At 37.2% G+C, this 15,201-nt stretch overlaps 1 protein-coding gene across 1 annotated transcript in view; it reads right to left on the reverse strand.

The window, feature by feature from the left end:
• Nucleotides 1–15,201, reverse strand: part of LOC113231435 (chromosome transmission fidelity protein 18 homolog) — an 80,086-nt gene that overhangs the window by 64,508 nt on the left and 377 nt on the right. Inside the window, exons 2-7 of the mRNA XM_026465754.1 lie at nucleotides 10,926–11,079; nucleotides 9,160–9,336; nucleotides 7,516–7,665; nucleotides 4,804–4,873; nucleotides 2,409–2,537; nucleotides 1,654–1,819 (exon numbers count right to left, since the gene is read on the reverse strand). Coding sequence (XP_026321539.1) covers nucleotides 1,654–1,819; nucleotides 2,409–2,537; nucleotides 4,804–4,873; nucleotides 7,516–7,665; nucleotides 9,160–9,336; nucleotides 10,926–11,079 — 846 coding nt within the window. The remainder of the gene's footprint in view (nucleotides 1–1,653; nucleotides 1,820–2,408; nucleotides 2,538–4,803; nucleotides 4,874–7,515; nucleotides 7,666–9,159; nucleotides 9,337–10,925; nucleotides 11,080–15,201) is intronic.

A 15,201-nucleotide genomic window follows, 5' to 3' on the forward strand; every position in this document is an offset into this window, starting at 1 on the left:
ACCCACGCACATTAGATTTTCGTATATTTTGAGATAAAAAATAAAATGTATATTTGTCCATACAAAATTTTTTTTTTCTCTGAATCTATCAACTTTTCAAGAAATCATACAAGAATAAAAGTTGTTAGGAATGTTATTATATATCACATAAAAAAAATTTGCTCGATACTCTACAAGTTATTCCTATGTCCAAGAATTATCAATTTGGGCCCACTGTGTGGCGTTCCGATATGACCCTTTGGGACCAATGCAATATCTGCGATATCATACTTCTTGGAATTACAAATAAAATTAAAAAATATTATTTCGCACGTTCGGTGTTCTCAGCCTAAAATCACCGTAGCCATTGTTTTTTCTCGCTTCTTACACCCAGTAACATTGAAATATGAATAATTTTAAGCTAAACTATCAATATGTCTAAATGGCATTAGAATAGACAAAGTAGTGTTCTAGTTATTATTTAGAGGATGGAAACGTTGTGAGTTGCGATTGTTTTTTTTTACAATGTATTTATATACGACTCCAGGTGCATATCCATTTTGAGGTAAAATATAGCGCCATCTAGTTGACGTGTTTGTTATCACTAGAAGCAGATTTGATAGAATCAATGTGTCAATGTAAAATAACGTTACAAAATAGCTATTTGGTAATCGTCGCGACATCTAGTGTACCAATAGGTACTAAATACCCGGCTACGCTATCTTGTATGACGATTAGCAGTCCTCTTGAGTTATTGGTCCATGGTAAAAGCCAGTGTGTGAATATGAAGGAAATGTGATGTGAAATCAGCCTGCAACGTTTGTATATACAATCCATTTTTAGCATTTCCGTAACTTTGCGCTTTAAGATACGAGTTAGAGAAAGTAAGGCGACGGTATGTCATATTCTCAAACATGCTCGGAAATGTTTGCATTACTTTCAAAAACGAACACGAAAAGTTTGTCATTTATGGACCGTGCGACTTCTTCCCAGCCAAGGCCTGCAAAGTAAGTATGAAAATGCATTACTGTCCACTTCTCTAAACTTTTAATCTACCTACTAATAATGAACTTTGTAAACAGGCAAAAGAAAATCTCACATAGCCAACTGCCCAGTATTAATAACAACGAGAATGAAAAATACCTACCTATATAAGAAAGCGGTACTTAAAAAAAAAGAAAATGGCGGTAACACTTAAACTAAAATGCTCCCAGTTCCCAGCCTCTGCAATAATGTATTATTCTTATTCGCCTGCACTCACTTACCGCTTTATTTCATTTTTGAGAATGTTATCTTAGTAGTTGTTATGTTAGAGAATGTCATGTTATCTTAACAATGAAAGCACGGGTGGCTTGTAATAATAACAAAGGCTTGTAATAATTGCCGGGGAATACCGCCTATACCATTTAAAAAATCAAACTTAATCTTTTAGGCCTTGGGAGAGGCGAAAGTCTAAAATAGATATGATAATAATAATAAAATAATATATAATAATAATAATATGGGGCGGAGTTCACGCGGAGCGTGTTATGTACAAAGCAATCCGCGTCACTACAAAACGATATTCTAACGCCACACGTGTGCTCCGCGTAGACGGTAGGCATATAAATCCGCACTGCTCTGAAACCAGCTTTTAGTCGTTCATAGATAAGCTTACATTATCTTATATCGTACCTCAAAGGTCGTAGCGAAGTCGCATACAGATCATTACAAATTGCGATGACAGGTCTCTTCAAAGGCTGGGTTTTAGCTTTTTTCTTCACGCCGCCCTCTTGCGCACTGGCTGTGCACCACTTCACAAGGAGCTCCACTGTGGGGAGAGGCGCTCCATCAATTTCATCTGAAATTCAACAATATAGTATCAATCCACTGCGAGGCACAGGTTTAAGCATTAGACATTATACCTCCAACGAACACTACGACAACCAAATTTTTTTACTTGTACTGTTTTTATTATGTGTTTTGTTTCCTTACTTTTTTTCACAAAAATCGTTTTTTTTAATTTTCTTTTTTGTTACTTTATTTTGTTCCAGAAACTTCGGGGAGCATAATATTATTAAATAAATATGGCTGTTTGCAAAAATAACAGAAAATGAACTGAAAAAATAAAGTTGGCGTAATATTCATTGGAGATATCGATTTAGATGTGCATGCTCCATCTTTAACCTCATCGTCACTATCCATCAGGTTAGATTGAGCTCAAATGTGCACTTTTTTATGTACGTACAATTAAAAAGCATCAATTTAGGCAATTAAACTCTCTAAATTAAAGTCTGAGTGTTCAGGATAGTGCCTCGGAGCGTTAATCTGGGACTTACAATACAGGAAGTTCTCTACTTTGCGACCAGATACAATTATCTGGTCTGGTCTGGGGTAGACACAATGGTCTGGCTATCAGGCATTATGTTATATAGATAATGACATCGTACCTAGTATCAAACAATTTGGCCTCTTTTCAGCGTCCAGGACAGACCTCATGAGCGTAGCGCTTTGTAAAGCCGTTTGAAAAGCTTCAGTGCTCCGTTCATCCGAAGCGTTCAACTCTACAGGTCTGTAACCTAAAAAGTAAGTTGCAGCTTGATTCAAAAATACCAGTGACGAAAGGGCTCAAAAATTTATTGCAAAATATCAATAGGCAATGAGAAGGAAAAAGAAGAAAGGTAAGGTAAAGGCTGTAACAAAACAAAATCACGGTATAAACACAGGTACAATCATTTAAAAATACTATCTACTCAAATTACAGGTTAGACATGGTAAACAAGGAACTTACCCCAAACGGGCCTGCATTTGTACAAATATTATACTTTACAAGCAGTTAGGGTACAAGATCGTCAATGGTATAACTGGTCAGAATTTGATATGAAGTCGAGCACATCCGCTCGCTTCGGAAATTCAGTAGAGCGTGACGAAGGAAGAAAAGAAAGAATGACGAAGAAAAGGAATTAAAGAACGATTCAAAATTTCAAAGCAGGTGGCCAGGAACCAAGGAGTGATAAAAGGGTGGGATGACGATGAAAGAGGTCGCATCGTCACACCTATAAGGAGAAGGACTTCATATGTTTTCCTAGGCATGTGAACCGTCTTTTACAAGCAGGTTTCATCACATGATTCCCTTCGCCGTTAGTGCGAGATATTGCTATTTACATCTAGTATATAACCAGAAATAGAGACGAAATGTCATTTAATTTGTTTGAAAACTATTCTGCCATATAATTGCTGTGACAACTGCGCTCCGATTGGCTAGCCCGAGTTCGAAACAATTGACGGGTGTCATCAACTGTTTCACTTCAAATCGACCAGTTAACTTGAGCCTTGCTATAATGGACGAATATTGCAAAATTACATATTACATTACCGATGAAATTTGATCACGTTTGTTCAGTAATTAGATGTTTTGCTATTTGTTCCCACACCACCAAATGAAACAGGACGCCATTGTTAGAGATATTATCCTTATTACAATAAATACCGAATATTTGTGCAATATACGGAGACGTACACACAGGTCAATTGTTGGTGCTTCTATATTTCAGTGCAAACGAGAGTTGATGTTTATTAGTGATGTATCACTGATGAGTTACCAGGAATGAATGGCCCTTATTTCGTCTCTATTTCTGGTTATATACTCGATGGCTATTTAACATTCAAAGTATGCCACATGCATTCGAATCAGACCGATCGACATCACAATTAAGAAATCAACATTCTCCAACTGGTTTCTTATGATTATGGATGCAAAGATCGACTGGCCAACTGAGCTAGACCAGACCATTATGTACGTTATTCGATCTTTATAGCAATAATGATAAAAATCTAGTGCAGTATTTCACAAAAAATATAGGAATGAAGTACCAACATCATGATTATTCAATAAAATAAGGATTGTTCTACTGGGTTACCAACTGCAGTAGTTTAGTAGCAGTAGAGCTCCTTGTGAAAGAGTTCGTCCAGAGAGGTACTGCCACCTTACCTATTTCTGCCGCCAAGCAGTAATGTGAGCATTACTGAGTGCTGGTTTTGAAGGGTAAGGGTGCTGGTGAAATTACAGCCACATGGGACTTGTCAACTTATGTCTCAGGGTGACGGGCGTAGTGGGAGTGCCCCTCAGATATTTGCGTGCGCCTTGTTCGTCCCGTCACAAAAAATCGTCGAACTCTGAAATAGGCATTCTCCTACTGGTATCTTGTTATTATTATTGATACAAAGATCGACTGACCAACTGAGCAGGAGACCGTTTTTAAGAGTGTTAGTGAGAGCGGTTGCCCCGGTTTAGCATGAGACGCTAGAACGCGGCCAGTCAGATCGAATTATTTTATTTTTTCTTTGTGTTCGATCTTTATATCAACAATAATAACAAACTAATGGAGTATTAAAAAAAATCATAGTAGTAAAAACATTACCGACGCAACAAAAAATCGGTTCTGTAAAGTTCTCAAAATATTTTTTTTTTGCTTAAATTTTCCTATAAAGTAAAGCAATTTCATTATTATATTTAACTATTTAATGATTCGGACCTCAAACAATGTATAACTCGCCATCTCGAGAATATGTATGTATAGAAACAAATAACAACACTATCGCGCTTGACATATAACATAGTATTATCTCAAAAATTCCGTTATTTTATATTTTATCTCCAAGTTGCGTTATATTAATAATTTATCTCCAAAATTTCGCTATATTTTATGTCATTTGCATACGATTTAATTTTAAAGTGACAGGACAACAATGTCGCTTTGAAATTAAATAGGTCATATTAATGTAACTTAAAGCAAATTTGAGATAATACTATGTCAGATGTCATGTGCGTCAATTTTTGCTTACCGGCTAATCTAGCCAAGAGATGAGCGAGTGTAGTTTTTCCCACACCTGGTGGGCCACACAGCAGCGCTACCTGTAAATTCAAATCTTACTTCAGAAACTGTTACAGCCACTGTGGCTTCAGATATGTCTTGCCAGTAACGCGTTTACAATTTTAAGATCACTTGGGATCTCGGCACTGCTAACTGGATCAGGCTCAGAACCGGGGGGCGTGCCAAAGTCTGCGTTACCGAAGTTAGTTCAGTATGTTGCTTATGTCACATGAGGCATGTCAACTTATGTCTCAGACTGTCGAGCACAATGTCAGTGCTTCTAAAATCTTTATATATATATATATATATATATATAAGGTACGGAGAACGGCACATCAGACTACACATTTTTGTTCGAAAATCGCCTCCATTGCAACGGAACAAGATACGTCGATGTGTAGCTTGATGTGCTGACGTGTGTACATCAACAGTAGTACATAATACGCTTAGATAACAGTGTAACTTTACATTAGTATTGTACATGGACTGAACTTATATGTCTACCTATTACAGACCTACACAGCATTTAATGTAATAAAATATTAATAAGCAATAAAAACAACAAACTTATGAAATTGCTGGGGAAACGATTCGAAAATGTCATTTTTTAAAACATTACGGGTAGAATTAAAAATGTCTATATCTATTCGGACGTTAATTTGGTTGTAAGTAGAGGATAATCTAGGTAGTGAACTGTGCAGAACTAGGTTAGTCCAGCATTGTGTTACGTTAAATATTTTGGTTATTTTATGACGGGGATATTTATTATTAATATTTATTTGGTACAGAATATTGCAACATTTTATTGTATTATTAGTATACCATGTAAAAATAGGAGGTCGGATAATATTCGGCGATCTTTGCGAAATTGCGAATTCGGAAATCTTTGCGAGTAAGAGTCTATACAACCTCAAGTGGCTTTGGTTGATTCCAGATAACAGTGAAGTGTTGAATCACCACTTTGGAAAAAATATATAGGAAAATTGAGAATATACACTGATCACTACTGAAAACACGATTCTTAAAAATTTTACCATAGAAAAAAACACAAACTACATCGAAATTTTACTAGAAATCTGTTGTATTCAACAGGTACTTTATACATACCAATGACTTTTATTGTCACTAAACTGAAAGGGTTGTAACCCTAACTAGCCGTGAACAGGTTCACGGCAATGAAATGGGAAACTTTCGGTCCACAAAATTTATTAAAGAAGTAAAGTTTTAAGAAAGGCCCTAAATGGGCCGAGAAACTGAATTGCAGAAATAGATACATAAAAGCTGTAGACTTATAAATTATTACACATGATTAGCTTATTAACAGCTCTGACTGTTGTGGCGGTCGAGCTGGTAGTGACCGTGGTACAAAAACAAAATGAGAAAGTGAAGGAAGATGGAACAATTCAAATTTAAAATTTAAATACAAGTAAAATAAAAAAAATTATAAGATGCAAGAGGAGAGAGGCGATACAAAGAGGTGAGATGACGGTGTAAGGAGGTCACACGGTCACAAAACTAAATAGACCACGTATAGTATATGATATACATGTTACAAATGGCTTTTACTTCGTTTGTAACAAAAATAAATTCTGAAATAAATCCAGTGTCCCAGCCGCTCGACCCAAGCAAAATTATATAGTATTAATACGGGAAAAATTTCAATTCGAGCTAAGGTAATGTCTACTATATGGTAAATCCGGAAAAATAGTTTCATTTCCTATGTAATGTCTACTCTTAAAAGTTCTAGGTGGCTCTCCAACAGTTATAGATAGGCGTGTCGCCTACCATCAGGTGCACGACTTCCCGGGTTCGATTCGTGGAATGACCAATTTGGGAAATGAACTTTTCTAAATTGGTTCTGGTATGGGTGTTCCAGATAGTGCCCCGGAGTGAATTCCGTTGCTCTGATACTCATAGTACAGGTAATTCCCTAGTTTGAGATCAGGCAATTAATGTTTACACATTTTTTTTACTCTTAAATAGGAGTATTATAAAATTTCACATATACTTAATTTCTTTCATGTATAAGTAGTTATTTTTATAACTTTCATGTGATGAAAGCATTTTTGAAGTATGATAACATGTGGCTTTATAACAAGGGTACGATTTCTTCTCTGATGACGTTATCAGTCTAACAAAATGCACTGGCACATGTTATAACAGAACATTAATACCCTCTGAAGTAGATATCTATCTGTGTCCTTATTACCGCATCACTTGTGGCTAACCCAATAGCAGGCTTTACACAAATACTTTATCGCGCGTGTACAGACAGGGCTATTCACTGAACTGAATAGATAAGCCATTTGGATTCATTTCAGGTTCTGCCTCCTTGCTCTTTCACTTGTTGATCAGTTGGAACTTATCAGCATGCCTGCTGAAGGCATTGTGCTACTATGGTACTTCAAGCCGAATGTTAACTTTAAAATAGTTTTGCAGCTTGAATTTGATTCCCGATCGGAAACTGCGTCTTTTCCAAGTCGAGGCCATAATTGCGATTCACAACTGGCCGATCGGGAACTTTTGACATTTGTAATCCGAAGAATACTTGATTTAACTCACAAATTAGGAAGTTACAGTAAGAATCAGGTTCATCTTCTCGCTCAGAAACTCATCTGAAATCGAGACTACCCGATCGGATCGATTCCGGTTTGAATCAAAATCAGGACGATGATGTGGTTACCTTGTGATGTGGCCGTCCATCCGGGTCAATCTCTGGCTCGTTTTCTTTCTTGCCCCGCCACTTGTTGGTCAGTTGGAACTGGCCAGTTCGCTTGCTGAAGCTGTTACGCTGCTGTGGCTCTTTGGTCTTCACATCCTTTTTAAACACTATCTGGAATATTACATTTGAATGTCAACTTAGGTGAACTTTACGAGACTGTATGATATATTTACAAAGTTTCAAGTCAACCATGACAACGGCCCGAAACGTCGGTTTGTTTGAAAAAACAAATATACGCGATTTAAATCCGGAAAAACAGATTCATTTCCTATGTGTAACAATCGCGAAAACCTAAGGACTCGATATTTACAACGTTATTTGTAAAAAACTAAGAACCTCACAGGACCTTATTATTAAAATCATAAACAACAGCTTTAGTTGTATGACTTTTTACTAATCATAATAAATTAACCAAAAATAAACTTTAAAGTTTTCATTGTACTAACTCTTTTTAGACCTGTATTCAGTAGTAAGGTCAAATGTGTAAATGTCTTACTCGACGACCTGCACTCCGTTCCTGCGTTTTGCATCGGACTGGAATTTACTCTAGCTCTTTCTTTTGTTGCCGAGCAAACTTATCACCAGTTTTATACCAGTTTAACTTGAGCTTTGCTATAATGGACGTAAAATGGAAAATTACATATTTAATATTTTTGAAAATCAAAATAATCTTTATTTCATAGGTAAGCATTATTACACTTGAAATCGTCACATTGGTTAAACTCTACCGCTCACTCGTAAGGCAGATTCCCCCGAGAAGATTGAGCAAGAAACTCTAGGGATTGCTCTTTGTAAATAACATTTGTACGCATTCAACATTTACAATATATTTTTTGTTTTGCTTTCAAACATCAGAGATCGAGAATACCTCCATGAGCTAAACGGGTTACTACCACGGATTTTTGTCATCCAAGTACGCAGAAGTATAAAGTTTTTGTTTCACTATAGTTTTAAGCTTCGTGAATGGCAAATTTTGTATATCAACCGGAATCTTGTTATAGAAGTGTGTACATTGCCCCTTAAATGAATTTGTCACTTTGTGAAGACCACTATCAAAAACAGCTAATTTATTTTTATTCCTCGTATTAATGTTGTCTGTCACTATGTTTCATAAATAAATTATTATTCCTCTTAACGTAAATTACATTTTCATAGATGTACTCGTACTGTGACGCTAGTGTAAGAATATTAATTTTCTTAATCTTATCTCTCAAAGATACTCTGGGGCCCAGATTGTAAATTGCTAGAGATATTATCTTTATTACAATAAATACAGAATATTTTTGGAATATACGGAGACGTACACACAGGTCAGATATTCGATGGGAACGAAAGTTGTTGTTTATGATGTAAGCAATATCGTCAACGGAAAGGCGAAAGTACTGAAGCGCCATTCTGGCCTTTTGGAGATTAGTAATTTCGCCTTTCCAGGAACGATACAGATCTGCTAGGTTGTTAGTATTTTACAAGCAACCATGTATATTGTTAATATTTATGGAATACAGGGGACTATGAGTTTTCTTCATGTATTTGTTGCTAATCCCTCCAGGGTTGAAATATGCTTGGAGTATGGAAAGGAATTGCACACTATGTCACTATAAATACCTTATCCCAAAGATGCAACCAATGCAGTAAAGTCCTGTTCACAGGTTCTTCAGATAACAAGTCCACGTATGATTCTGGGCGGTACTTATCGACCCAAAGGCTGGTGCCAATGTCGCTGTCCATGTTCGGGAGAGCTTCTTGAGACTTTTCTATTTGTTGCGATTGTTTTGCCTCGAGCTGAAAGTAAATAAAGTGTCTACTTTATTGAAATAAACATTGATTCAATGTTCAAAGTTACATTAAACATTAAAAATTAATTAATTACATGAAAATTAATACTTATGTAAGTAATGGTATTGTTTTATGTTTTATTTATGTATTTTATTATATTTCTTCCGCACTCTCTCTTGCACGCTATTGCCCGCTTATAACCTTAGCTCTCACTACCCTGGGTTGGCTGGAAGAGAACTCTTTCAGATAAGACCACCATTGCTCACTTTCTGTTAATCTAATATTTCTGTCGTATTTATTTGGTGCAATAAAGAATATATAAACATCGGGAAATCTCGGAAATCATAAATAATTTCGAACGCTGTTACCGCAGCTACAAAATTATCAATTATATTAATCTATACTGGCTGGTCGGACGAAACAGCAAGCTGTCAATAGACATCAAACTACAAAACAACATTGAAGCCAGTATGGATGTATGGAATCCAACTATGGGGGGGGCGCTTGTGACTCCAATATATCCATGTTACAAAGAATGCAAAACATTATCTTGCGTAGTATGGCTACTGTACCCTGGTATGTCACAAACACCTGGAAATGAACACGGTAAAGGAGGAAATCAAAAGTACAACCTTAAGATACCGTAATAGCTTTGAGAACTATCGTAATGTATTGGCAAACAGTTGACAATCTGCAGTTACAATAAAAGGCTCAAACAAATAGACATACTCCCGTTGAAGTAATGTTGAGTACACATAAAGGGGAGAAGCTCACAGAGGAGAGTTTGCCTGCTTTGACATAACCGAGTATAAGCACATTTGTTAATAGTGGCACTGATTGCAAATGATTTACTATAAAAAAAATCATATTAATGGTTGAATGTCCAACATTATCAATGACTTGGACGTTAATGTATTTGAATTGTTAAGATTACTTCATTGGTATCGAAAATGTCCATTGGTAGCCCCTTTACATTAGACAGTGTTTGATTGTTTGCCAATTATTAAATAATGTAAAAATTTATGTATAAGCCTTTTTCCTCTTATTTTTGTCATGCTTGTATTTTTAATAAGAATCAAACCTGTTCGAAAACATCATTGTCAAGACCTGTGATATAAATAAAGTTTTATTAGTTAAAGGTGGCATTATCGATCCAAGCCGAGTGGCAAGAAGTGTGTTGTGTTGCAGTAACAAATCTACATTATTTTCATTAGATTTTATTTAATTTTTTTGTAATATCAAGTGACGGGACGAACAAATCGTGCGCCTGACTAAAGCTACACGAATGTCCATAACAGTTGCAGTGCCACTCAGAGCTTTAATTCGCAAAGATCTGAGGGGCACTGCCACTGCGCCTGTTACTTGTGCCTGTAATTTCACCAGCACCCTTACCCTACAAAACCGGAACACGGTAATGCTGACATTACTGCTTGGTGGCATAAATAGGTGAGGTGGCAGTGACTTCACTGGACAAAGTCTTTTAGAAAGAGCTCTTCTGCTACTATTAAATATTAATAATACTACATATACTATGTAATGTTGTAGTGCTACAACCAGTAGCAGAAATATTACCAACTGTCATAAAATTTACTTACAATTTTCCGAGCCTCCTCCCAAGTTTTAGCAAAGGAAGAATGTAATGAAGATTGGTTGAGATCAGTGTCAAGAGACTGCTCCCATGCGTCTTCAGATTGCAGTCTCACATAGAAACGGTCACCGTCTGAATTTGTAAGAGGCATAAAAGGCCATCTGTAATAACAATTATAGGACAGTGTTAATAAACTCCTAAGGCCCCGTGTACATCAAAATGTAGTACATATGATGTGAAGTGATTTAGACCCAGACAATATTATTCCCATGATCACATAAACGCTCAATGTACACTATAATGAAAATATTGCATTAAAATTTAGCACTATATATTCTATTATCACACAAAACTGAAGGCATACTTGCTTGGATTCCAATGTCCATTAGGTGTTTAGCCCTTTACCCATTGTAGTTTGCTGGGTTTTAGTAACGTAATATACATATATAAGCTTAGTTTAGTACACCACAAGAGGTATTGTTGTTTCTAAGTATAGACATTATTATACACGGTTATTTTTAAAATACTAACATCATATGTATATATATGTATGTAGTAGAGCCATCCTAAAGGTGGCAGCAGTACTCCACGCACGGCCGAATTTGTGCTTGGTACAGCTGAAGCAACTGTCCCGGTGTGTGTACTGACCCGAGAGATAGCGTTTTCCGTAGAGACTACGGGCTCAACGGCAAGGCCAGTGCCTTCGTCCATACCCAAGACCGGGTCCGCCAGAGACGCCCTCTGACGGACCCGGTCTTGGGTATGGACTCGCTGGCATTTGTGGTTAGCTGCATAGACGGATATGTTTGTCTGCCCCGGTTGCATGTGGCCGGGGCGTCTGTCTCGTAAGCAACTATATTATATATAGTTAGAAAGAGAGTTGCAGACAGTACGGAACCCTAAGGAATCTATCGCCATATGTTCGGAAGAGTAGCAAGAAATCCGAGATCCAATTGCAAAGTGGGAAGCCCATAAAAAGGAAGCTTACTTAAAAGGTTTGCGTGCCACTCCATATATGACAGGCATACACAAGAAGATCCCCAGTTGATCGCCCTCTTCGGAATCCGTACTGGCGATCTCGGGGGAGGTCGTCGTCTTCAAAGTACGACAAGAGACGGTTGTTGAGTACACGTTCCATAGTCTTGCAGAGTATGGAAGTGACTGAGATAGGTCTATAGTTGACAGAGTCAGCTCTGCTTCCCTTTTTCGGCACAGGTTGCACGTTCGCAAGCTTCCACGACCTGGGAACTACACCAGTCTCAAGTGAGAGGCGGTAAAGGCGCGTGTGAGAACAGGAGACAACATAGGCGCACAGTTAAGTAGGGCTAGTGCTGGAATTCCATCTGGCCCGCTAGCTTTATATCACATCTAGATTCCGCAGAGTTTTAAGTACTTCTTTTTGGCGTATACGAATTGGCGCCACAGTGCAGCCAGCCTGAGGTATGATTAGATCCAGACGCGAACTCTTTGCTTTGAAAAGTGAGGTAAAAAGTTTTGCCTTGTCTTCTGCAATGTAGGCCAGCGTGCCGTCCGGCCTCAGCAGAGGTGACATAGATAGGCGACAAAAGTCAGTTAGTGTGTTTATATTTAAAAATGTTTTGTTTAAAAAATTAATTTGTCAATTTCTAGCGTCGCCATTTTCACTACGCATACTCAATATGGAAGCGTGCGCGTGCGTACGATCGGAGCGCCTGATCGAACTGATAAAAATTTTATTACTATAGACAATACGTTATTTTATTTTTTTCCTTTGAAAAAGTATTTGTATAACAAACACCGATATACAAATTCGTTTTAGGGTTTTTTGTCGGCGCGCCTATGTCTACTGTGGATAGGATCCCGAAACAATATATTTTTGACAAAAAATACAAGATACAATTGTTTGAAGATCCCAACGAAAGACTGAGTTTCAGAGAGGTCCGCGTCTTCACTGATGGATTAAAAACAAATTCAGAAACAGGTACTGGGGTATTCTCAGAAGACCTCAATATCAGGACATCAGACCGCTTGGTAACCACAACACAGTATTCCAGGTTGAATGCATGGGTATCAAGTAGGCAGCAGAGGCAATCATAGCGAGAAGAGTAAAGAATCACTCCATTCGAATACTCTCCGACAGCTTGTTAGTACTTCAAGCACTGAACAGCTATGAAATAATCCCAGGGCTCATTTACGAATGCCATCAAACACTCATGGAGGTATGTATACACAACCACGTAACTCTACAGTGGATTAAAGGATACAGCGGCTCACGTGGCAATGACGCAACAGATAACTAAAAGGATCGGAGACGGACGCTGTAGGACCAGAACCCATAGTGTCCCTCCCGTACCAGTGACAAGAACAACTATACATAAAGGCACAAAATATTTTCATAATAACACATGGACAACCCTTACGGTTTGTAGACAGGCGAGGGAAGCACTCTCGACGCTCAACGCTAGTCTATCTCGAAAATTAATCAAACTTAAAAGGCAAGAGCTTCGCACTCTAACTGCCGCCCTAACGGGTCATGGTCCATACAATAAACACCTTTTTAATTTAGGTATGACAGACAGCCCTCTATGCAGAGCGTGCATGGAGGGGGAGGACGGCCGCACACATCCTACTACAGTGCACCGGCGTGGCCAGCTACAGGGCAAAGTACCTTGGAGTGCCGAGATTGCTCCCCGAAATCTTCAGCAAACCGAGGAGGTTGCCGAGATTCCTGGAGGAGCTTGGTTGGCACGAGCAGGACCCTGCACACGCAAAATAGGCGCTTTGTCGTCGATTTGCGGACACCGTCCCGTTGCACTAAGTACCAAGTACCAAGTGCCACATGGCTGTTGACACTTCATTTTGAAGAAACGAAGAATATAATACTCTTTCAGGAATAAAATCTTAAACTTTCTTATTTTTTACTTATGCTCTTTGTACACCAACAAAAATTGTAGCCTAGAATAATAATAAATAAATAATCTTTATATCAAAGGTGAAATAATATTCATTAAACTCTACTATTCATTTGTAAGGCAGGTTCTTCTGAGAGGAATGTACAATAAATTGAATATGTTAGTAAGTAAACATTTGTATACATTTATGATTTACAACAATTATTGTAATTTATTTAAGTTTAGTTTATATTTACCATTTAAAACATTTTTGTAGATTCGTAAAGCTTAGCATATCGCATCATTTGTGTTAACTTATTTTATTCATTTTGTAACTTAGAAATTAATAGTTTGTTTCATATAACTAAAAGATAATGAAAGAGCGGGACTTCCTGTCACAGGTGGATGACACCTACTAGGGAGTTCCAAACTTGTGTAAAAACAACTTAAAAACAGAAATAAACTTTTTCATTTTCATTTTTCATTAATTGCTATCACATTAAAAGTTCAAGCAGTTTAAGAGGAGAAATTAAATAAACAGAGAAAAAGAATTATTCATTACAAACAGTTATTATTTCTTGTCAGACGGTATTCGATATTAGGCGTTACTTGTGCAAGTTTTTGCAATTCAACATCATTATGCGTTTTTCCAGAACCTCTAGTGGCTCGTCGGGAACTTTCTGAATTTCATTACAGTGCCTCACAGTAATCAAATCAGCAGTTCTCTGCACTGGAAGACTGTAGTAGGACATTTATTTATTTATTTATTTATTTTACATACACAAGCTAGCAAGTATCAGGACTAGCTAATGCAACAATGTAACCAAAATTGTCACTTGTTCAACATTATTAAGTACATTAATATTACATTCAAAATTATATCATATCTACTAAATCATATTATACCCTATTATATTATATACTGTAATTATATCCCGTAACACATTACCAATAAAAACATTTCTATTGAACTCACACAGAGAACAGGCAAATAAGTCAATTATATATGCAGCTATTTCCTCTTTTACTATACGTTTTCTGAACAGAGGGATGTTTGTGCTACCATTTACAAGTATAATGCCCAACAACAGATTTTCAAGTTACATGTTTATAACATTATATATTTTATGTCACGTGACAGGAAACATGTGCATCTGGTAGTAAGCTACAACCTGTCCATAGCAGTTACAGTGCCGACTCAAGAGCTTTAAATCGCAAAAATCTGAGAACACTGCCACTGCATTCCTGAAATATAAGATGACAAGTCCCATGTGCCTGTAATTTCACCAGCACCCTTAATCATCAAAACCAGAATGCAATAATGTTTTAATAATTGTTGCTTAGCAGCAGAAATAGGTGAGATGGTAGCACTTTACTGGATGATCTCTTTCACAAGAAGCTCTATTGCTAATA

Source organism: Hyposmocoma kahamanoa, unplaced genomic scaffold, assembly GCF_003589595.1.
Source record: "Hyposmocoma kahamanoa isolate Upper Pololo Valley unplaced genomic scaffold, ASM358959v1 65, whole genome shotgun sequence".
Classification (NCBI taxonomy): Eukaryota; Metazoa; Arthropoda; class Insecta; order Lepidoptera; family Cosmopterigidae; genus Hyposmocoma; species Hyposmocoma kahamanoa.